The sequence below is a fragment of the Nycticebus coucang genome, chromosome 15 (genome assembly GCF_027406575.1).
Source record: "Nycticebus coucang isolate mNycCou1 chromosome 15, mNycCou1.pri, whole genome shotgun sequence".
In the NCBI taxonomy this organism is placed as follows: domain Eukaryota; kingdom Metazoa; phylum Chordata; class Mammalia; order Primates; family Lorisidae; genus Nycticebus; species Nycticebus coucang.
The window spans coordinates 13,782,269-13,808,131 of NC_069794.1; the positions used below are offsets into that span (position 1 = coordinate 13,782,269).

The following is a 25,863-nucleotide window of genomic DNA, read 5'->3' on the forward strand; positions in this document are numbered from 1 at the left end:
AAATCGGTTTTTAACTATTTAAAAGGTACAGTTGCTAATGTGTTCATTATATGCTTTGAGCACCTAGGTGCTCTCTGGAGTTCAGGAGAGAAAACATGAACAAGCCATGGCCCCGCCTTTGCCAGCCAAAGCCTTTATTAGTGTCTTACAAACCATCTTGCTACCCATGAGTTAAGATAAAATCAGGAAGCAGGTGGGGGAGGGGAGGGAAGGAAGGAGACTATGAATAATGTGAATAATTCTTTTTAGAATTAAAATAGAACAGAACAAATAATAATATTTATAAAATAATAATCTGTGTTCTGGATAGAAGTTTTCTGCCTTAATGTGCAAGGTACAAATAATAAGGCCATTTGGTCTGCCCGATGGAATTATAGCATGAATTTACATTCTATGAAATTTTAATAGTAGTGTTATAAAAGTAGAAAATGTCTTTCTGTTCTGCTTTTTATGATCAAACCCAAAAAGTTAATTTTGCGTTATAATTTCTGTGACCATACATTCAAGTTTAGGGGAAAAAAACACCCAAATGTGATCATAAAGATGACAGCAATATATATAAAATTGAGAGGAAAAAGCAAGGGAAATATTGAAGCCAAGACAGGCCAAGCTTCTTTCCCCTAATAACGCTAAAAATTAACAGAAACCCTTGGCATGTCATCAGTTCTGGAGCCCAAAGTAACAGCAGCAGACCGAGGGAGACAGGAAGGCTGCGCGACTTCCCCTCGGCAGTCTGCACAGACAGGAGGCTGCTCAGATCCTGGGATACCCTGAAGCTGGAAAGATGCTGCCACTCAACGCAAAGTGACAGCTTTGTCCCACTGGGCCAGTCACAGCACAGGGAGGAGACAGACAGCAGCCCTGCTCTGTCTCTTGACCCCACATCAGTCTAGTCTATCTTCAGGGCTACCCTGAGGAGAGACCTTCCCTCCTTCCCCTCCGAAATCACTGCGGGGTGAATGTCAATCTTCTTTCCATGTTACCTGGCCCAATCAGGCCTGGGGGGGCTTTTCTTAGCGTACACACACGATGAGGACACCCAAGGACCATTAAATGGTGGCTTTTTAATTTTCAGCATCAATAATTGATTCACTTAAATTACAGAAGATCAACATCAATTTCCATCATGGAAGGGCCACAAAGCCAGGGTACTGTGTAGTCATTACACCCACATAAACTGCTCTACGGAAGCAGTGGGGTTTTCTTAATCAGTCATGGAAACAATCCCACAGGGGAGGTGGCTTTGATGCCATCCTCAGACTTCCGCTCCAGTTCTGGCGGCAGGGAGGGACTGTTTGGAATGACTGTGTGGACAGAGCCTGACCTTGAATTTTATTGCAAAGCAGGGAGAGGGGCACAAGAGAAGGGAGAAGGCAAGTGTCCCTCTCCCTGCTCCCCTCCCACACCGTCCTTCATCTTGTCTTGCCGACAGTCTAGACGTGTTCCCTTCAGAGTGCGGCTCGCCGTTCAGAAATGCACACACATGCACACGTGCTGTGGGGCACCGTGTACCCCCCAAAAATGGCATTCTCATTTCTCAGGTTTTCAAGGGCAAAGGAAAGAAAACCTAAAATCAATTTTGTGAATGGGTGTCTCTACCTCTCCTATTCAACAGTGACCGTAAGAAACAATAGCACAATGAGCCTAATTATTCTGGGGCCTTCTGTAAATAGCAGGCTTAGTTGTTAACCAGAACGATATCTGACTTCCCAAGCAAGGTTTTCATGATCAAATTGTTACATTACATTAAAATTTCAGAAGATACACATTTTAATCTTGTGTGAAGTGGATGGTAAAAGGTAATCCAGAAGTAAAAGAAGCATTTCTGTTGCGAGGGCTTCATGCCACAGGGCCAGAGTCATCTAGATGTGCAAACACCTGCCCTTCTGTTTCACGTCCCTGTTCTATACTTACTCCGAATCTGTTTCACAATAGGTTTTAAGAGGTCCAGCCACACCTAGAAAAGAAAAAAGAACAGATTAAGACAACTTCTCAATGAAAGAAGTACATCTTAAGACTATTTGAAGCTATTTAAAATCAAAGTATTTTGGATATCCAATATCAAAAATGGGGGTCATATGGGACCATCTGTTCCTTTTTTCCTCCAGAAAGCCATTTATTATGTCGTCTTCCGCTTTCATAGGCCCGATCCTAATTTGCTGATATCATCCCTGAGCTTGAAAATTGAAACCTCTCCTAGACTCAGATAGTGAATAGCTAACTAACAATTTTTCTACTTCTATTTGTACTTTTTTTGAGACAGAGTCTCACTTTGTCGCCCGTGGTAGAATGCCGTGGTATCATAGCTCACAAGAGATCCTCTTGCCTTAGTTTTTCATTTTTAGTAGAGACTGGGTCTCTACTGGTCTCTCTGGCTGGTCTGGAACTTGTGCGCTTAAGCAATCCACCTGCTTCGCCATTTGAACTTTTATCCTATCTACCTATTTGGAAAATATTAATGAACGATTGCATATCTGCCTACTAGCTGGGTGAAATAGGCACGCTCTTACTGAAACAGAATGCATGAGCATGTACAGACCAGCAGGTCTTTGAGGGGTACGGAAAAAGAACACATATTTATAGAATAGCACCTCTGCACCTCACACTATCTATCAGCTGTTCACCTCTCCGGACAAGGCTGGAAGGAGTATTGTTACTCAGGAATGAAATCTGAGACTTGCAGAAGTTAATAATTTGCCCCAGGTCTCTTAGCGAGAGAGTGGCCTAGAATCAGGTCACTGTTCAACTTCAAAGTTGAGACTCTTTGTGACACGTGTGTTCCTTGGTACACAGTTTGAGTGATAAAACTTTCAAATAAGAGAGGAACCAGCTGTTCTTATTAATAAAGTATAAGTTAACCACATTATCTCATTTCACATGTTCTTTTCTTTAACTCCCCTTGAACTTCTGGTCATTTAAAGAGTTCTATGGAAGTTCATATTTGCATACATGACAAAAACAAAGTTAATGTGCTTAATATAAAGAGGGTTTTGTAAGTAATAAGAAAAAGAAATAGCCCTGTAGAAAACTATGCAAAGAAACACAGACAATCTAGAAAAAGAAAATGCCAAGGGCTAACAGGAAAATGTTTAAGATCAGGAATAATTTGCCTTAGAAATGCAAATTAAAACAATAAAATACCATCCGCCCATTAAATTTCCATCTAGGCAGGGCAGTATATAATATATATATATATATATATATACTGTGTGCTTATATTTTATAATACCCCAAGGTGGCCAGGGTGCAGGGAAGTAGGCAATCTTATTCTATGGATGAGTATATATGAATTGGTACAATTTTTCTGGAGACTTATTAGGGAATAATGATCTAAAGCCTAGAAAGCATTATCCAACCATTCCAGTTTTGTAAATGATACATTTATGCACACAAAGATTTATGTACAAGGAATACTAATTGCAACATTTTATAGTAATATAATTTTTATAATAACCTAAATAAATGAAAAAAGAAAATAACATATATCAATATGACATACTACCATGCAGGCATTAAAAATTATGTTCTTAATAAGCGTTTTAAAATGTGGGAAAATGTGTCTGGCATGTCAGATGTTAGGTGATTTCTTTGTTTCTTTTTCCTTTCTACATTATCCAAATTACCTTAAATGAATCTCAGGAAAATGCTAAAAATTTTACATTTCTACTTTAACTTTCCCCACCACCTTTTTGAAATAAGTAAATTTCTATGATAAAATCCTCATTTGAATATTCCCCATTGTCTGTTGCTGTGGTTTCTGACCCCTGGGCTGTGGACCAGCATCCATTTGTGGCCAGTTGGGAATGCAGGCTGCATAGCAGGAGGTGAGTGGTGGTGAGTGAAGCTTCATCTGCCTTTACAGCCGCTCCCCAGCACTCACATCCCCACCTGAGCTCTGCCTCCTGTTGGATCCCTCTCCACCCTCTGGTCCATGGAAAAACTGCCCTCCATGAAACTTGTCCCTGGTGCCAAAAAGGCTGGCAAATGCTGCTGTGCTCCCTGCAAGAGAAAACTCTGACACTAATTAATCAATGGTGCCCACTGGCCTCAACCTTCAAATGGGAGAGAATAGTCATTTAGCACAGGAAGTTTCATTTGTGAAATCTATTACTTTGCTCCCAAGAATCCTAAAAGATAGACAAGCTTATCTCTCTATGATACTGGTAAAAAAAAAACTGAGATTCAGAGAAAAGCTGCTGAAGTTGAAACTCAAACCCTAGGCCCCACAAACCCAATGACAAGAGAAAAGGGTTAAGGCCTCTGCTCCTTGGAGCTCACAGCTCAGTGTGGAAGACAGGCAGAAGCCAAAAACCTGCCCCAAAACAAATGCCACAAATAAGAGCCCCAGAGGACTGTGAGCGTCTGCCATGGAGACACTTACCCCGGGCAGTATCCTGTGTTCTCTTGTGCAGTGGGCAGCCAGGTGCCGGCACAAAAGAGCCAGACAAGAGACTTGGAAAAGCAAAGTATGTCACACCCACGTGTCAGGAGGCCTGGCACACCACACGGGGCCACATGAGGACACACCAGGGTGTTCACTTAGGCCCTTCCTGAGACCCCCCGGGCAGGGTGGAGAACAGTTTGGGACTGGCCAGTCTGCTCACTTGAAGCTACAGGGTGCTCCCCAGCTGCCTGTCACCAGGCCCTGGGATGATTCAGGCAGAGGGACATTACTTCCAGGGACGGATGGGCGGGATAAAGGTGGTTCAGCTATGGATTAGTTAGTCTGTGTGCCTCTACAGACTCCTGGCTGGACGCTAGCTCTGAGGATTGGGTAGGGCAGTCTCCCCAGCCACGAAGGCTTTTGAAAGTGTCATAACATGACAATATACAGAAAATTTAATATATACATAAGATACATCCTCATGTAACACATGGGGGAACAAAGAAAATGCTCCCTGGAAATGCCATTGTGCTGAGACCTGAGGGGAGGGGCACGCAGAACGGGCAGTAGAAGCCTTGCCTGGGGCCCCAGGGGAAGACCCACAGGGCTGCAGAACAAGGAGGAGGTTACGAGGGGGACCGGCCCCACCCAGGCCTCTCTAAGATGCTTCATCCTGATCCTAAAAACAATGCGAGAACTTTCCACATGGGGCTAACATGATTTGATGTGCATTTAAAAACGATTATTCTGGCAGTGTGAAGACAAGTTAGAAGGAGCAAAATGGACATAGGTTGACATGTAGCAACTGTTTAGGGTAAGACAGGTTGGTATTTAGGATGGGGGGTGGGCTGGAGGGGGGGCGGATGTAGAGTTGGGGAAAGCGAGTGGATTCAAGATAAATTTAAGAGGTAAAAACCAGTGGAATTTTCTGCTGGGCAGAGGAAAGAGTCTGACCACAATGACACTGAGGTTCTGCGGTGTGTGCCCTCCCCAGAGACAGGGGAGGTGAGGGGATGGCCAGGACAGGGAGGGTCCAGCCATGCTGATTTCCTGGGCCACCTGGCATCGTGCAGATAGGACAATATGGAGACAGGAGGTCAGAGGACACACCCGGCAGGAGCCCTCACGTGCGGAGGACAAGACAGCCAGAGAACGACGGGCAGGATCACTGGAGCGTAGCCGGGAGCAGAGAGGGAGACAGGCACAGAGCCGAGTCGCAGAGGCCACGGATGACAGCGCTTCCCCTGGAGGAGCGCCGAGAGCTACTCCAAGACCACACAGGATGAGAACTGGCGTGTTTGCTGGTGGCTGGATTTGTGACTGGTCGGAAGCCCTGGAAGAGGGCACTTGGCTTCATCAAGGGGTTCAGTGTGAAGCAAGAGGCCAGGGCGCAGAGAGGGAGCTGGGGACTGAATGGGGGCGCTGTCCTTGAACTTGGTTTTAACTGGAACAACCTGGGTGCGGTTAAGAAAAGGTTGAACAGCTGAGTGAGAAGGCTGTTCCACAGGGCCTGACATACGCGAGCAGACAGTGCTGGAATCCAGGGCTCAGGCGTGGGACAGGAAGAACAGCTCTCTCTCCCCAGTGAGATGGGGGTGGCAGGCTAATGATGACAGCAAGGGGGTTGGTTTATGTTTCTGTGTTCACAACAATGTCCTGCCATCAGAGAGCTTGTTAAAGCTGCCCAATGTCACACGGCTGGAGTTTGGCATCAAATCCAGCTGATTCCAAACGTGTGCCTTTTCTGCAGCAAAATACGCTTTGTCCAAAGCAAAGGGACTCAACAAAAGCTCAGTTCTCCTCTTCTTGTTTCAAACTTTTTGTTTAAACCTCAAAACTGCATACAACAACAAAAAAAGTCATCAACTGTAACATATAGAGCCGATAAAATATTTGTTATAGAAAATTATCTAGTGTCTAGAATTCATTGCAACAAATTAGTCTTTCTATAGCTAACTCCTAAAAGAAAATACTTTATTTTGAATTTTTGTTTGTAATAATATGTTTCAAAGTAATTTTTTTATTAATTTAAATTACTTTACTCACTTTACATTTGGTTTTACAGACTGCGCACAAAGTTCATGTGCAATGTACAATAGCCAACTATTTTAAATTGCACATGAATTTTGTGGACACCCTGTATTTAAAAGATAAGTTAAGTGTGCTTTCTTTGTAAAAACCTGTGACTTTTTAGAGATTTCCACTTCTGGTCAAAATAAAGTAACAGGGACTGAATTTATTTCTTACAACCCATAGCATGGAAAAAATATAACAATAGGCTGGGCGCAGTGGCTCATGCCTATAAACCCAGCACTTTGGGAGGCCAACTACTAAACTTGTCCTATCTCACTACTACTAAGACTTGTTCCACCTAACAAGTCTTAAAAGCCAAATCCAAAAGTATGAAATTGTTTCCCAATAACTGCATCCCAGAAAAACTCAATAAAATGTGTAGGAATATAAAAGTATCCACTATTCAACTGTATTCACTAAAGTTCACAACAGGTATCCACTATTCAACAAGTATCCACTAAAGTTCACAATAGGTAGACTCCAATAAAAAACAAAATCACCAGGTACAAGAAAAAGCAGCAAACTATAACGCAAAAAGAAGCAAAAAGAAAATCAAAACTGACCTTGACTCACACAGATGACAGAATCAACAGAGAAGAACATGAAAATAGTTATTATAACTGTAGTCTGTGTGTTTGAAAAGTTGAGATATAGAAAATATAAAAAAAACCCAAGCCAAACTTATACAGTTAAAACTACACTGTGAGTTTAAACAAAATGAAAAGAGCAACAGAGAACTGTAAAACAATATTAAGCAGCCCAATATACAGTAAGTTCTCATTTAATGTTGTCAATAGATTCTTAGAAACTACTACTTTAAGTAAAAGATTTAATATAATAATGTTATATACTAACAGTTTAGTCTTTCTGTAGCTAACTCCTAAAAGAAAATACTTTACTTAGAATTTTTGTTTGTAATAATTTATTTCAAAGTAATTTTTATATTAACTTCAATTACTTTACTCATTTGACATTTGGTTACACAGAATGCCCATAAAGTTCGTGTGCAATTTACAACAGCCAACTGTTAATACTACTAGTAATATAACAATGTTTAATAGAACAACAAAGAATATAAAATGGAATTTAAAAGTTCAATTAATTGACAGGAAGGCAAAAAAGTAACACAGGATGGATAGAAAAAAGGAAAGCAAATGGCAAGTGTCCAATTTAAGCTGTATCAATAATCACATTAAATATAAATGGTCTTGATTCCTCCCATGTCCCAGTAAAAGGCAAGGATTATTAGGAATGTTAGACAGAATTAAGAAAATAAGAACCAACCCCATGCTGCCTACTGGAAACAAACTGCAAATATAAAGATGCAAATAAGTTACATAAAAAAGGGTAGAAAAAGGAAAGCCATGCTAACAATAACAATTTACAAATGGAACTAGCTACATTAGTGTCAGCATAAAGAATATTATTAGGGATCAAAAACGAGTAATTTCTTAATCATAACCAAGTCAATTAGCAAAAGGGTGACATAAACCTAAATATTTATACACTTAACAAGATTTCAAAATATGATAGAAAAATTAATGAAGCTACAAGAAGAAATACAGCCATGCACTGTCTAATGATGTTTCAATCAACAATAGACGGCATAGATGACAGTGGTCCCTTTAAATTATAACACCTTCTTACTGTCCCTTTTTATGTTTAGCTACTCAAATACTTACCACCATGTTACAAGTGCCTACAGTATTCACAACAGTCACATTCTAGGCTGGAAGCAACAGGCTACACCATACAAACTTGGTGTGCAGCAGGCTGTATCTTCTAGGTTGTCTAAGTACACTCTGTGATGTTTGATTTCTTTTCTTTCTTTCTTTTTTTTTGGCAGTTGTTAGTAGTTAATGTTTTTGTTCAACTGATATTTTAAAAGCAGGTGGAATTGAAATGTAAGAGAAATCCTGTTACATATGAGTTTTTACACTTGGATAGATGAGAATAAAGGTTAAGCTATACATATTTTTTTGGGAATCTGGGACCCAGTGTTTAATGAACACCATGATCTTCCAAATAACAACAACAAAAAAGGGCTCATTTAGTGTCTGATTAAGATAAATGGCACAAGGCAGCTGTAAAAAGAATCCCCACTAGCCATTGACCCACAAACTGGGGTGTCATTTTTCGTGTAAGGACACATTTCTCATGACATACTGCCACCATCAAGCAACAGGTGACTGAAGGCAAACCCATAAGTATAATTGAGAATTATAGAGACATTAATATCCCTGTCTCAAAATTGATAGAATAAGTAGGCAGAAATTCAACAAAAATAGAGAAGATTTGAATACAACCAATGAGATCATACATCGAATATGGTGTTCAACACAGAAGAATGTGTATTCTTTTCAGGAGCATACAAAACACTTACCTAAAACAGTTCATATTCTAAATCATAATACAAATACCAGTAAATCATTTTTATTTATTTATTTATTTTGCAGTTTTTGGCCGGGGCTGGGTTTGAACCCACCACCTCCAGCATATGGGGCCGGTGCCCTACTCCTTTGAGCCACAGGCGCCGCCCCCAGCAAATTATTTTAAAAGCTTCATGTCACACAAACTATAATCCCTGACCTCTATGAAATTAAACTACCAGTCAATAATTGAAAGATTTGCGGAAATCCCCAAATATTAGAAACTGACATAAATAAAAAAGAAATCAAGGGGAAACCAAGAAGTATTTTAAACCGAGTGATGAAAACACAACGAATCACAGTTTTTGTGGGATGCCACAAAAATCTATCAATTTAAAAATAATCTCTTAGTATAGAATTCCACACAGATACTTCAAATAAGCAAAATTTTAAAAATACGTTTCACCATCAAGAGATCACTGTTAACACCTTAGCCCAGTGGCTCTCAAAGTTGAGCGTGTAGCCAAATCACCCTAGGTAAGGGCTTGTTAAAACACACACACGACTGGACTCTGCACCCACAGTGCCTCATCTGAGGATCTGCTTCCTTCTCAGTGCTTCGGGGGGCGGGGGGTGCTGGGGCTGTGTGCTGGCCTGGCGACCGCGGTGTGAGGACCAGTGCCCTAGTGTATATTCTCCCAGAGCTCTTATACATGTGATGTGCCTGGATATAAACGCTCATACTTCTTATAAACCAAAATGAGATCCCGTTAAAAAATTTTTAAAACCATTTTAAATAACCCCATCTAGGTACACTATGGCCACTTAAATAATCAACATAAAAACATTATTAATGAAATATTTTGCATTTGAAGAGTACTCTTTGGAATCCCTCCTGTATTTTACACTTAGATTACATTTCTAACTGCACTAGCCACATTCTGAGTGCTCATTAGCTAAAGCTTAAGAATGCTGTATAAATGGAAATATATAATATATATACACATACTCTTGTATAAAACTTCCTCCACTCCACGTAATGCAGTACCCCATACTTTGTTTACCCATCTTCTATTGATAGACACTTGTGTAGTTTCTACTTCGGGGCTATTACAAATATAGCTACCATGGATACTCTTGTACACTTCTTTTTATGGACATACGCTTTCGTTTCTTGTATAAATACTTAGAGTGGAATTGCTGTGTCAAAAAATAGCTGGTATAGATTTAGTTTACGAAGAATCTACCAGACCCTTTTCAGAATTGTTTTATAACATAATTTTCCCCCCAAAGATTTCTACCTTTCCATTTTGTAAACTTTCTTTTCATCAAATACTCAGATAATATTCAAATTGCTCCAGTTGACTACAGAATGTCCTTCCTGCTGGTCTGTCAGAACCAACATCCGATCCAGGACTATCCTTCGTTTCTGGCTGTGTCTATTAAGTCTCTCTAAATACATCCTAATTAATACCCAAACCCCTTTCCCTTTTAAACAACACTGACCCATTAAAGGAATCTGTGAATAAATTTAAAACTGAAAATTATAAGAAATGATTTTATTTACTTATAAGAAAAGCTTTAAATAACAAAGAAATTAAAGACAGATACGTATACCAAAGTACAAATCAAACATAGTAGGCCATTCCATATGCACTTGTGTACTGAATTCATTATGTAGGATTTGCTATCTCAGATACATATAAAGGAAAGTTTTAGAATAAAATCAAGATGTGAAATTACAAGGCAATGCGTGCATGGTGTTGCAGGGAACATTTAACTCGAGGGAAATTTTGACATTTGAGAACCTTTACTTCTTAGAAAGGACTGAGCCATACACTTCAGGTATGGTACTTGTAAAACATCAGCTACTCGGTTTTAACTATTTTTAAATCATTTATTTTATTTTTATTAGCTTTGGAAAATTCATTTCAAAGAATTTCACTTACGTATTATGGTTTAATTTTTTAATTTGGTAAGAAAACAACATAAGATCTACCCTCTTGAATTTTTTTTTAAGAGATACACCCTGTTTCCCTGAAAATAAGACATCCTCCGAAAATAAGACCTACTTACAGAAAAGATAAGACATCCCCTCAAAATAAGACCTAGCACATCTTTGGGAGCATACCTTATTTTCGGGGAAACAGGGTAGAGTTTCACTTTGTCACTCTCGGTAGAGTGTCGTAGTGTCACAGCTCACAGCAACCTCCAGCTCTTGGGCTTAGGCGATTCTCTTGCCTCAGCCTCCTGAGTAGCTGGGACTACAGGTGCCGGCCACAATGTCTGGCTATTTTGTTGTTGTTGCAGTTTGGCTGGGGTTGGGTTCAAACCCACCACCCTAAGTATATGGGGCCGGGCCCCTACTCACTGAGCCACAGGTGCCGCCATACCCTCTTAAATTTTTAAGTGTTTAATACAGTATTATTGACTACAGATACAATGCTATACAGCCCTTTAAACTACCATTTGCTTCTTTTGCTTTATACTTTTATGCCCTTTTAAAACTGTTTCGTTTTAAAATAACACACAAATGCTTAAAACTACACAAAGCAAATGTATATAGCTCAGTGGATTATTATTTTTTGTTTGTTTTTTTTGAGACAGAGCCTCAAGCTGTCGCCCTGGGTAGAGTGCCGTGGCATCACAGCTCACAGTAACCTCAATCTCTCAATCTTTTGGGCTTAAGCAATTCCCTTGCCTCAGCCTCCCAAGCATCTGAGACTACAGGCACCCACCACAACGCCTGGCTATTTTTGTCATTGTTGTTTGGCGGGCCGGGCTGGATTTGAACCCGCCAGCTCAGGTGTATGTGGCTGGTGCCTTAGCCACTTGAGCCACGGGCACTGAAGCCAGCTCAGTGGATTATTAAATGGTAAACACTGTGTCCACCAAAAAAAGTTAAGAAATAAAACTGCTGGTCAACTCACGCCAAACTCAGCTCCTTCTTTCCCTCTAACAGTAACCACCATCCAGAGTTTTACAATAACTACATAAGTTTTGTAATAGTTTATTTTACTGAAGGATGCATCTTTATACACTAGAGTTTACTCCTTCCCATTCAAAAAAATTTTATATCTTTTAAGTTATCTTGAATCTACAGCTTCCTTCTCCCTCTCCCTCTTTTCCTCGCAGTTGATCTGTTGACTTGTGGCGTGTCCTGGGGTCTGGATTTTGCTGCCTGCACAGTCGCCGTACTATTCACTGTGTCCTTCTCTCCTCTGTGGTTTCTGCAATTTGGCAGTCGGATCCAGCTGGATCCTTCTGGCAAGGCTGAACATGGTGTCACAGGAGGAACACACAAGTTTTCCTTTTTATTTTAAAAATATCATCATGGGGTGGTGCCTATGGCTCAAGGCGTAGGGCGCCAGCCCCATATGCCAGAGGTGGTGGGTTCAAACCCAGCCCTGGCCAAAAAAAAAAAAATCATTATGACCTTGATACTTTTTTGTTAATGACTTGTACATGCAAATAGTGTTGAAGGACACAGTGGCTTCACTTTCTGGAACTTCCTGGCTCTGTATTTCCCTCCTCTTCTCTGTCATTTTTCTGTTATCCTTACCTGTTTCAATGTCAGCTCCCTTCTTTAAAGCCTATTCTGAGTCATGGCCTGTCCCAGAGGGGCTCTTCTCAAACTGTCCCTGGTGACCACCAGTGGCTGCCTGGGGGTTCTCTTCTCCCATCCACTGGACACGTCATCATCTCCCAGTTCCCTCCACACAGATGTGGATGGCGTGCGGGCTCTGTGGCCAGCGCATGTTCCCAGCTGTTCTTTAGGATCTAGGGCTTACTCTGACACACAGTTTTGCTTTATAAAATGTCCCAAAGTTTTTTATTTTTCTAAGCAGCTGTTTTTACATGTGGTCTTGGGTTTGGGGAAGATTAAAAAAAACTATGCTTTCACTACCACCATCAGCTTCTCAGGAGTCTATTTTAGAAACCGAAGAAGAGAAAAATTAGAATGTTCCTATCATAAAGAAAAAATACATATTTAAGGTGAAAGATATCCTAATTACCCTGAGCTGATTGTATGAATGAATCAAATTATTACGTGTGCCCTGAAAATGTGCACATTATGTATCAACAGAAAACAAGGACATACAGGAAACTGTTACCCCGATACCAAAAGCCAAAGATAGCACCAGAAAAGGAAACCACACACTGACACCTCTCCTACCTACACCTTAAAGAATTAGCAAATAAAATCCAACAATGTATGAAAGGAATCATGTACCATGACCAACTGGGATTTACTCTAGTATGTTCAACCTTTGAAAAAAATCAATTGCTGTAACTCACCATATCAACATGATAAAGAAGTACAATCAAATGACTGAACACACTTTAACCGTCTGACCCAGCAAGGCACTCCTGGGCTTTTGTCCCAGAGAAGTAAGACTTACATTCACTCAAAAACCTGCACACAAAGGTTCACAGCGGCTCTGTTTGTAACAGCCCAACCCAAACGTCCTTCAGTGAATGAAGGGTTAAACAGGCTGTGTGGCAGGGCCATCCCAGGGAACACTACTCAGCAATGAAATGGAACAGATGATTGATACAACTCAGACAGATCTCAAAGGAATTAAGCTGAGTGGAAAAAGCCAATCTCAAAAAGCTACATACTGTATTACTCCATTTCCACAACATTCTTGAAATGACAAGATTATAGACATGGACGGATGAGCAGTTGCCAAGGGTTAGGGACTGCACGGGGGAGTCGTGAGGGGCAGACAGTGTTGCATCTTGACTGGGATGGTTATGAGAAGCCACGCATGGTAACACACAAAGTGAGTGCTTATAAAACTGGTAAAATCATGGGGGGAAAAGGGGATCACTGCGGATCATGGGGGGAAAAGGGGATGGACTCATTGGTTTCTGATTTAGAATCCAAAAATAAATGACAACAGACATCTGAGAGCCTATTATGTACCAGGAGACCTGGTAGGCTCATTACTGTAAAATACTGAGATTAATCCTCATAAAAACCTTGTGAAATAGTCATTTATTACTCCCATTTTTCAGATAAAAGTATAAAATCAAGAATGTTAGGAATCTGACCAGCTGGTAAGTGACAGAGCGAGTGCTTAAACAGATTTATGGTCCATAATCAGAGCTTTTCCAACCACCCTCAGCAAGCCAATGAGGCAACTCTAACTACAACTATCTCTGCTGCTGAGACGGTGCAGCGATTTGAGATGGGCAGGGGTGCGGGATCTGCAGGAAGGCAGCCGGGCTCGGGCTGAGGCAGCGGTGGTTGGATGCTGGCTGCGCGCTTTGCTGTTAAGGGGTGGGCAAGGTACTTGTCTGAATTGCTTACCGTAAACTGTGGATGGTACAATCCCTCCAGAGGCAGAGGTTGGCAAATCGAGGCACGAGGGCCACGCCTGGCCTACTCCCTTTTATCACTCAGAAGTAAAGATTGGCTATGACATTTTTAAAAGGTAGGGGAAAAAAATCAAAAGAATCACACCTCATGACACCAGAAAACTACCTGAAATCCAAATTTCTATGCCCATATATAAAGTTTTATTGGAATGTAGTGACGTTCATCCATTTTCTGTCCTGTAAAGGCAGAGCTGGGTGTGACAAAGACTCTCTTTCAACCAACTCTAGTCAGGTTCCTCTGCAGCCTCTTCTCCTGAGGCTTCAGCCTCCGGCTGGTGGGTGCAGGCTAAGCAACAATCCTGCTAGGCCAGTTTAGAGAACCCCTTGGTTAGTACCGCCACAGCAACCTAACGGCCTTCCGGCCTTTTACCAGTCTTCCGACCTCATGTACCGATCGGCAGGCACGTTAAGTGCAAGGTCTTAATTCCTGAGATCAATAATGTTTCTGCCACAGAAGGCCCAATTAATATTTTCAAAAAGCTGACTAAAATACTTCTCTGCTCTGTGGGGTGATCTGGGAGGGAGGGTTGCCTGGACCCAAGGACCACAGCAGGCCAGACCTGCATGTAAACATAGCAATTAATTGACAAGCCATGGGACGAATCCGATTAAGGGTGATGCATAATTGATTGTATAATAATTATCACTTTTAGTTTATTTACAATCTTGGGGAACACATTTTAGGTGATGGCAAGCACTTATTTCCCCCTTAAACTTCTTCACATCCTTACTATGAGTTATGTTCTGACTTGGGTATTATTTACATGATAGAAATTACCTTGAGGTACAGAAGGCTGAGTGGGGACAAAACTCACAACCTCAGGTGCTTCGGGGGACAAGTCTCCCATGTATCACACGCACAAAAATGGGTAAAGCTGGCTGTGACAGCCCTGTGCCTCTTAGCCTGATCTTGGTTGCTCTTGGTTTGGAAGATGTGTGTGCAGTCTCCCAATTAAGCCTGGCAGAGGTGACAGTTACGATGGTGGTATTAACAAATAATAGTGATGGCACACTCACACTTCCTGCAGCTGACCCACAATAGCCAAGCAGTAGGAGCCAAGAGTCTCCTGAATGTGCACACGAGACGTGGTCTACACACACAAGGGAAATACAAGCCAGGGTCCCAAGTGAGGGCATGGATGCGGAGAGAAGGGAACACTTCTACATTGCTGCTGGGAATGCAAACTAACACAGCCTCTATGGGAAAAGTATGGACAATTCTCAAGGAACTGAAGTTGACCCTCCATTTGATCCTGCAATCCCATTACTAGGGATCTACCCAGAAGAAAAAAAATCATTTTACCACAAGGACATTTGCACTAGAATCTTTACTGCAGCTCAATTCACAATCACCAAGATGTGAAATCAACCCAAGTGCCCATCAACTCATGAATGGATTAACAAACTGTGGCATACGTACACCATGGAGTTCTTACTATTCAGCCCTAACAAAAATGGAGACTTTATATCTTTTGTGTTTACCTGGATGGAGCTGAAACACATTCTTAGTAAAGTATTCCAAAAATGGAAAAAAAAATCCAATGTACTCAATACTAATAAGAAACCAATATATAAACAACTACACACCCACATGAGAGAAGAAACACAAGCCTACTGTAGTGAGGGGGAGGGGAGTGGAGGATGGCCATGGGGGATCTCCCCTAACATGCACAATCTGAGGGTGTTCAGCACGCCCCCGGGAGAAGGGCTCCACTACAACTTCAACTTGGCCTAAATGAAAATAAGGTAACCTAAACATTGGTACCCTCATACCAATCTGGGAACAAAAAACCAACAAGCAACCGGGAGAAATCTTGTTATATGCCGCCCAGATGAGCCCTGAGTACATAATACAGAGTGACGGAGACAAACCCTGCCTGAGTCCACTAAAGGCTAAAGGCTCAGCCTCTTGGAGTCAGGAGGCAGAGCCGCGGCTGCCAGGGGCCTCTGGGGAGGGAAATCGTGTGCTGGTGTTCAAGGGGTGTAGAGTTTCAGTTTCATAAGATAAGAAAGTTCTAGAGATCTATAGTACTATGTGAAGATAGTTAACGCTTCCAAACTGACACTTAAAAATGGCTAAGATGATAAATTTTGTCATCTGTTTCTGACAACATTAAAAAAATTAATAATGATAACAATGGAGGTGATGACAGCAAAGTTCCTGTAGCTAATGGGTCCTAAACACTGTAATGTGTCCCAGAACGCCAGCCGCATGCTCAGAGTTCGTATCTGATCCTTGCAGTCCCCTTGCACAGGTGGGCACTGTTGTTCCCATTTTACCTAAGAGCAAAGTGAGGCAGAGCAAGGTCCCTCAGCCGTCCTCTCTGCTGGGAGGACTGCAGAGATCTGAGCGCCAGCACTTGACTGTAGAGCGGGTTCAACTCCTCCACAGTGGACTGCCTGGCTGGCACCGTGGCACTGTCACAGATAGTGATCCACAGTATAAGACTTATACTGTCAAGCAACTTTGTCCAGCGGCAGAGAGGGAAAGCCGGCCACTGCTAACTATTCTCACAGGTGAGCTGCTCTTTCTTAGTTCATCCAATCAAGACTGGTCCCTGGCACTTCTGAAATAACACTCCATCTGCCACCCTCTGAGCGATTTTTGGTCATCATTTCCACTACTGTGTGCATCTACTTCGTTGCATTTGGGGGTAAACTTTTATCGACGTTATACATCTGTCTCATGTTACAAGCCCAGAGCTGGCTGAATTTTACAACTGATTGTACCATGGATCCAGCACCCATATCAAGATACAGAACACAGCCAGGACCCTGCAGCGCTCCTCATACCCCTCTAGCCACTTACGCTGTTCCCTCCAACACCGTAATCAATTTGTCAAAGGAACTTGTTTAAAAATTATATGCAGTTAGCTCTGAAGCTGGGGTTTGTAATCAACAGAGAGTAACACACAAAGATAAGGTCAGAATAGGATGTAGCTAAGGACAGGGGCTTGTGTCTAGACAGATTTGAACTTCAAGCCCAGCTCTACCGTTTCCACACTGTGTACCTTTGAGAGGACAACTTAACCTCTTTAAGGCTTACCTCCCTCATCAGATAAAGGGGACATAACACACCTTTGCAGGAATAAATGAAATACTATATGTAAACCTAGCATGGTGCCTGGTGCAGAGTTAATACACCCACTCTCTGGAGCAAGTGTCAGAAAACCATGGCTTCCAGCTTTACTAATAAAGTTTCGTTGGAATGAAGACATTCCCTCCATTCATTTATGTATGGTCTGTGGCTACTTTTACACAATAAAAGTTGATTTAAATAGGTGCAGCAGAGACTGCACTCCAGGCAAAGTCTACAATTTTTACTATTCCTTTACAAAGAAAGTGTGCCATCCAATCCTGCTCTAGAATATGGATCATGTTTACTTACTGTTGTATCCATGAAGTTAGAACTCTTCAGCACATAGTAAGTATTCACGAAGGGGCTTTTTTTTGGGGGGAAGACAATCTCATTCTGTCAGCTGGGCTAGAATGCAGTGGTGTCAGCCTAGCTCACTGCCACCTCAAACTCCTGGTTCAAGTGATCCTCCTGCCTCAGTCTCCTGAGTAGATGGGACTACAGGTGTGGGCCACTATGCTAATTTTTTGCAGAGATGGGGTCTCACTCTTGCTCACACTAGTCTTGAACTCCTGGCCTGAAGCACTCTTCCTGCCTCAGCCTCCCACAGTGCCAAGTGAATCACCTTGCCTGGCCCTGCAGTGGCTTTTTATCTCTCTCATGTGAGACAAATATATATCTACATCTTTAAGTCATCATTAGTGGAGTTTTCTTCATTTTGCGGTTGAATACATTCCTAAAAAATATTGTCAGGAAGGACTAGAACCTTAAAAACTGAGCCTGATAAACTGAAAGAAGTCACCCTGGCAGTACCCAGGTTTATAAATCCCAGCAAATGAGAAGCACCCATGGTTAGCAGAAAAGGCAGTGAACTTGGAGAACAGTTAGAATCCTAGCTCTGATATTAGCTAATTGGTAGACCCAGACACAAAGCAATTCTTAGAATCTTAACAACCTCAACTGGGAAGTGCAAAAACACCTCTGCTGAGCTCTGGTTGAGGAGGGACAGGACGAGACCAGAGTCACGAAGGTTGTTAGGAACCTCAGGCTATTAGAAATAATGAGATGGTGAATCTTTTGGTCTTTTGAGAATATTCTTTTGACATAAAACAAGCCTATGAAAGAATGTTTCATAGAACCTGCTACACTGTAATTGTTTCCTGGACTCTCTTACCGAGCTGTGCCCTCTTAGTGAATGGAAACCATAACTATTCTTGCTGTCGGTCACTTTATCTCTCTCGTGTTTAATATGAAGTGTGATGCCACAGTGTAGGCACAAAGTAATTGTTAGACAAGTAAGTGAATACGGAATTAGATTCGGCAGGTCTCTGGTCATACGCCACATCAGAAAAAGGGCTGAGAGTTAGGGAAGCTCAGATTTAAAGTACGAACTAGAAAATGATGGAGTGTCTGGAGGTGAGAGTAAGTCAAGGAAACACGGTTTGCCTTCTTTTCTAGGGGCCTGACAGATCTGCTCTTGTACCACCTGCTGTGGACAAGTGTCCATTGACTCCCCTCCCGCCCGCTCCTTCCTTGAAATGCTCTCATTTCCCTCCCCCCACCTATACCTCCTTGGAAGGCTCTTCCCTTCCACGCATCCCACCTTTGGCCCCTTCTCTTCACACCATGAATTCTCCTCCCATTTCAGAGGTTTTAAACTGAGCATTTCAGAGCATTTCAACTGGCATTTAAAACAATCACAGGATTTCTTGAATCCAAATGTCTGTGCACATCTCTTTCCTGAGCACCAGGAAAAACACCTCCTGGCACTGCCTACTCCTGGCACTGTCCAGCTATCTCCACTGGACCATCTATGGATGCCCTGGCCCCTCACATCTGCAGTGGGAGTCATCACCTTCTCCCCAGGATGGGCACCATCGTCCACCAAGATGGCAAAGCTGGAAAACTGAGCCACTCTGAGCCTGCTCTCTTGCACAAGCCCATCCCTTCAGTCACACTGCACACCTACTGCTTCCGACGCCTCTCGACTCCATCCACCTCCCTCCACCGCCCCCTTAGTTCTTACCAGCACCATGTCTCACCTGAATCACTCCAAGCACCTAAAGGGGTTCCTGACTCCAGTCTCGTCCTATTCCAACCTGGCTCCAGCTGTCTCAGTGAGATACCACAATTGTCCATTTCAACCTTTTCTAACAAGTGCCAGGAAAGTTGAAATGGAGTCTGTGGCTCCTATTTTGTTTCCGCTGGATGGCAATGACGCAGAAAGCCCTTCGTCATCGGCCCCTGCCAGCCCACTACTCTTCCCCCTCCGCCCTCAATTGTCCCTCCGCTCTGCCCTTCCCTGCAGGTTCCTGAACAGCCCACTCGATTAGATCAACTCCTACTGGTCTCCTGAGACTCAGGTTTGTAATGTCCAGGAAAGATTTCCCGAACACAAATGTCACTTGCTGCCTCTAATGCCCAAGACCCCCTGGCACCTGTCACATGTCCCACTTTGGCCTCTATTTATTATCAGATTTACAGTGCAGGGACTAGGAGAAGTTCTTGGTATGTACAGAATCGAAGAACACAAATACAGCCAATGAACTGACTAGGTGACTACGAAAGGGCAGATTCAGAAATAGCCTTAAAGTGCCATCAACCAAACAAGACAAAAATACCAGGAAGCTATTCTTTAAATTTTGGATTCAAGCCAGTGAAACCTTTTTAACCAACAATTGGACATATTCAGTAACTTTAAAATGGTTGAACCCAAATGCATTGATTGGGCAATTCCATGCCTTTGGATTTGAACTACTGAAACGCTTGGCCCTTATGGCAAACACAAAAGGACTAATGAGTTCACTGTAGCAACATTTGTATTAGTGTAAAACTGAAGAGAAGCGAAGTGTTCCATCATCAACAACAGAGGCTGTAAATTATATCCATAGCCCTCAGGGGGAATAGCACGCAAGGAGAAGGTGGGGGCGGTGCCTGTGGCTCAAAGGAGTAGGGCACCAGCACATATACTGGAGGTGGCAGGTTCAAACCCGGCCCTGGCCAAAAACCGCAGGAAAAAAAGGAGAAGGTAGGCTCCGTGTGCTGGAAAAGATTGCTCTGGCGGGGGAGAGAAGTACAGGACACTGTAGATCAGTGGGTCTCAACCTTCCTAACTGCCACGTTGTTACAAATGGAAAACAGGGGTCTCGACCCACAGGTTGAGAACCGCTGCTGTAGATTGCTTCCTCACATTTGTGCATTTCCAAGTTGTGTGTGTATTATATGTTCACACTGATGTCTCCAGAGGTATGAGGTCAGACAATTAAGTCTGTGAACTCCTCCTCCTCGGATGTGCGACCCACGTCATTGCTGAACATCACTTCAAAGCCCTTCCCTTGGGAAGCTGTGCACTGACATCTGCACCTAGTCCCCCTTCAAAGCAATTTTAGAACTCTTTTCCTGGAATGGCCATCAGAGCTGTGATTGTATTACCCCTGCTGTCCTGAATGGTTTCCTTTCAATATTTCTTTTACCTTTGGGTAAAGAAAAAAGTCATTGGGGCTAGATCAGGTGAGTAGAGAGGGTGTTTCAATACTGTTATTTGTTTACTGGCTAAAAACTCCTTCACAGATAGTGCTGCGTGAGCTGGTGAATTGTAATGCAACAGCCTATTTCTGTACACACCTTTCTCATGCCAAGATTTTCAGCTAAAATTTTCTTAACTGTTTCTCTATTAATGTTTACTTGGTCTGCTATGCTTCTCACAGTCAGCCGATGATTTTGATGCACAAGTCAATGAATTTTTGCAATGTTTTCGTCAGTCCTGTACACAGTCGCAAGATCGTAAACTTAACTGTCAGACCTGGTATACTGAAGGGTATGTGTATTAACAAGGTAACGGTGGTTCCTAGGAAGGCGGGGAACAGTCTTCACTGTGTGTCCTCTCTGAACTTGCTAATCACATACATGAATTACTTTTATCATTAAAAAAAAAAAGTTCATGAGGGTTTTCTCAGTGTTTTTTCCTCCCTTTCTGTATGGCCAAGGAAAAGTACCAATTCTTTCCTCCTACCCACCCACCCCCCATCCCCTGCTAAAAAGATGAACAGATAATAAAACAGCAACATTCATTTGACATCACCTACCGTGATCTTTTTGTGGTCAGGAAACTCGAGGCCAAAATAGTCGCCTTCCACGAGGTTAAGGTGGTTGCAGACTGCGTCCAGCAGCACCTTCCCTGGAGCTCTTTGCTGTGAACAGAAACAGCAGCGGTTACGCACTCTGGGACAGGACGATGGAAAGAACTGGGCTCCTCAGTGGGGAGCCTTCCCAGCATGGCATGACCTGCCTCTGCTACAACCCGAACAATGGCCCCTCCACACCACTGCACCTGCTGGCTCCACGCTTAGATGGGATTCTCTGGCACTGGCTCCCCACCCCAATCCTGGGCCCTATGCCCCTTCCTTTTACGATTAATAGACTTAATTTTTTAGAGCAATTTTAGGTTTACAAAAAACTAAGCAAAGAAAACATAAGAGTTCCCATATACCCCTCCATACCACACACAGTGTCTCCTACTAAGGTCATTAGTCATGGGATACCTTTGTTATGGGTGTCGAGCCAGCACTGATATTATACACTATCCTCACTCAAACCCCATGCAGAATAGTTTCACCCTAAACACCTCTGTGCTCACTGACTCATCTCTCCTTTCTGATCCTGCGTGACCACTGATGTTCTGTTTCCACAGTTGGCCTTTTCTGGTATGTCCCAGGGTTGGAATCACACAGGATAGGAGCCTTTTCAGACTTGTTTTTTTATTTAGTAGTGTGCATTTAAGGTTATTCCATGTTTTGTCATGTCTTGAAACCTCGTTTCTCTTTATTGCTGAATAACGTTCCATTGTCCAGTGTATTGCGCTTTGTCCGTCTATTCACCTACTGAAGGACACCTTGGTTGCTTCCAAGTTTTGGCAGGTACGAATAAAGCTGCTATAAATATTTGTGAGCAGGTTGTGTGTGGACATAGTTTTCACCTAAAGACTCCAGGCCCTTTTTGGGACTGTCCAAACCTGACCCCGCTGCCTCTCCCACCACCCACAGCCGTGACAGTGCTGAGGGCTTATTTCTCCAGGTTCCTGGGGCACGTTGTGCTGACTCATCTAGACAATGCCCACATAGAAGTAAAGGCCACGTTCTGTTCATCTCTGTGTCCACACGGAAGGCCAATCAATTTAGTTGAAATGAACGAATGACCAAGTTAACAACAGCGACCACATTTCACTGTGCTCATACAGTTTACTACGCGTGAGTCTGTGTTCACAATGTGGGGCCACTCATTCACCTTCATATTCTAATTACCTAACAAAGCACCTGGCACTCAGCCAGAGTCTGCTGACGTCAATATCACTCATCACTCATGTATTTTCTATCTGGGGGAGGAGGAGACAGGGTCTTGCTCTGTTGCCCAGACTGGACTATAGTGACCCAATCATAGCTCACTATTGCCTTGAACTCCAGGGCACAAGTGAATTTCCTGCCTCTGCCTCCTGAGTAGCTGGGACTGCACGTGCCTGCTACAAAGCCAGGCTAGTTTTTCTATTTTTAGTAGAGATGGGATCTGGCTCTTGTTTGGGCTGGTCTCAAAACTCTTGGCCTCCAGCAATCTTCCAGCTTAGGCCTCTCTAAGTACTGGGATTACAGGCACGAGGCACCATGATTGTTTATTTTCTATATACTGGGATCTAAGGGAAAGGAAATATATATAAGAACTCAATTTCTACCCTAAAGAGCTTAGAACCGTACGCCTCACTTTCTCCTCTCTGCCCAGGAGATTCCTAATGACCTGCCAGTAAAATGGATCAACAAATTCCACCATATAGATCAAACTTTGAAAGAATGCTTCTACATTCTTTCTGAAAGAAAGAACGGCTCTGAAAGAAGGCTTCTACATCGCCATCTACAGCTACTAGTTCCGTACCTTCCTCTCTTCCCTGGGAAGAGAAGAGCATTGCAGGAACCAATTACTAACCCAGGAGACCCAGTGACACCAAGAGCCAAAGCCTGCCCAGTACATGTCCATGGGTCTGTCTCGGCATAACCAAAGGAGCCAACAAAGATGCTGGACACCACTTTATACTGCCACACTCTCCCTGCCGAACCCAGGAAATGCACACAGCTCCCGGAGCTGTACATATTCTCCACGGCTGGTCGCAAGCTCTGAGGACTAGACCCTGAATGTCTGGTCCAAGGGTCCCTGGAAGGGGCCATGTGATTGCCTGGAACCCCTTTCTTCACTGCCAAGCTCCCCCACCCTTCTCCAGGCTTCTGAGAGCGGCATGGATTAAGGGTCACTAACTGAATTTCCTAGCACTTTGGTCCAGCACTCTGCCCTGTCCCCACACACCACGTGCATTTAAGCATCGCCCAGTGGGAATGAGGTAGGGACAGTGAGGGGCTCCACCCAGTCCCCAGTCTTGGGTTCTGACATCAGCCACTAAAGAGCTGCATGATCAACTTTCCTGACTTCCTGGGTGCTCCTTACTCTGGTAAAATATCTAGACAGGAACAAGAACATTACAAAAATGGGCCGGGGATAAGGGCTTATGGAAAATTCCCACACTATAAGATGTTTTTTTAAGGGAAGACCACATTGCAGTTTCACAATCTTCTTTCTTACAACCCTTGATACTTCCTATTTCTGACAAAACTGAACCACCAATTATCTGGCCAGCTGGCAAGCACTCACATTTACCAGAGAATTCCTGGAACTAAGAGAATTTGATAACTTCGTCTAGATTTACAGAGTCTGGGAAGTGAGATGTAACAATTCAACACTGGAAATCTAAACAAGCTTAAAAAAATCAATATACAATGGATGTCTTTATGCATGTGGTGTTAAACTAAGCACTTTATAAGGAGGAGAGGGAGAGTTAACATCTGTGCTTTACAAAGTCAGAGAGGCTTTTGTGAATGTACTGAGCACACCTTGGTCATGATATGAAATTGTGCTGAGCTTTAGAAACTGCGGCCTCACCTGGGCGTTTTAAACAGGACTTCAGAGACAAGTGCAGGAAACAACAGGTTAACTCCTTAGATGGCCAGGTTTGCAATAGATGCTTGGCATCTAGCTAAAAAAATGACAAAGTCTCAACCCTTTAAAATTTCCTTAAAATTTATTATTATGTACAAATGTTTATAGAAAATGACTTCTATGGTACTGAAATCTTTTATAGGGAGACATCAACAGAGTTTGAATTGTATCTTTATAGCTCCTAAAATTTCATCTATAAAATGGATGCCCATTAAAGCTTTCTATGAATCCCCTGTGAATGCTAGCTATATCCTGTGATATAAGGAAACCCAGCATACAGCATCAGTAGATTTATAAGGGCTTAAGTGCATCCACTACATGACAAATTTATAGGCAAATGGCATTATAATGGGCTCCGTGGACATTAATGCTCCAATGTGTACCAGGTAGCTGCAGCCTAAGATGTCTCCAGGTATAATGATATCATGACATGCTCCAGGATTCTGTATCCTTGTGTTACAGGACTATCCGGCTATGTCAATGTACCCACAGCTAAACTGACATGCTCCAGGATTCCGTACCCTTGTGTTACAGGACTATCCGGCAATGTCAATGTACCCACAGCTAAACTGACATGCTTCAGGATTCCGTACCCTTGTGTTACAGGACTATCCAGCTATGTCAATGTACCCCCAGCTAAACTGACATGCTTCAGGATTCCGTATCCTTGTGTGACAGGACTATCCGGCTATGTCAATGTACCCCCAGCTAAAGTTTGCTTCAGAGAAAGCACCTCAGAGAAGGGGGGCAGGAAAAGCATTTGCTCCTCATTCCTTACGAAAATTATCATTTCTTCCTACAGTAGATTTACTCCTCCAGTCGGCAGTATTTCTCTGTACTTGTTGCCAATGAGTTCTTGAACTTCCCTCTGAAAATAATTTTGTTGCAAATTACATCCCAGAAGGTAAAATGGTGCAGGTATTACGGAAAACAGTATGGCAGTTCCTCAAAAAATGAAAAATAGACTCCTCCTATGACCCAGCAATTCCACTTCTGGGTATATACCCCAAAGAATTGAAAGCAGGGGGTTGAGGGCATTCCTGAACACCTGTTCCCTGCAGCATTATTCGCAACAGCCAAAAGCTAGAAGCAACCCAAGTATCCATCAAAAGATGGACGGAATAAACAAAACGTGGTATATATCCACAGTGGAATATTATTCAGCCTTAAAAAGGAAGGTAATTCAGGCACATGGTACATCATGGGTGGACCCTGAAGACAATGCTAAGTAAGCTAGTCACTGAAGTACAAATACTGCATGAGTCCGCTCAAATGAGGCACCTAGTACAGGTCAATGCACGGAGACAGAAGGGAGAATGGCGGTTGCCAGGGCCTGGGGAATGGGGGTGTTAGTGATTAATGAGGTAGAGTTTCAACTTCGCAAGATAAAAAGAGCTGGAGACGGATGTTGGTGATGGTTACACAACGATGTGAACACACTTAATGAAAGGCATAAGTAAAAACAGTTAAAATGGTACAAGTAAAAATAGTCAGAACGGTACATTTAGATCCCATGTATTTTACCATAAGAAAAAAATGCAGAA

At 42.7% G+C, this 25,863-nt stretch overlaps 1 protein-coding gene across 3 annotated transcripts in view; it reads right to left on the minus strand.

Annotated features, from left to right (window-relative positions):
- The window catches only part of FARP1 (FERM, ARH/RhoGEF and pleckstrin domain protein 1), a 285,816-nt gene that overhangs the window by 78,968 nt on the left and 180,985 nt on the right, over positions 1-25,863 (minus strand). For all 3 annotated transcript variants that reach the window (XM_053563575.1, XM_053563573.1, XM_053563574.1), the window contains exons 3-4: positions 21,373-21,477; positions 1,915-1,957 (exon numbers count right to left, since the gene is read on the minus strand). In XM_053563575.1, the coding sequence (XP_053419550.1) occupies positions 1,915-1,957; positions 21,373-21,477 (148 nt within the window). The remainder of the gene's footprint in view (positions 1-1,914; positions 1,958-21,372; positions 21,478-25,863) is intronic.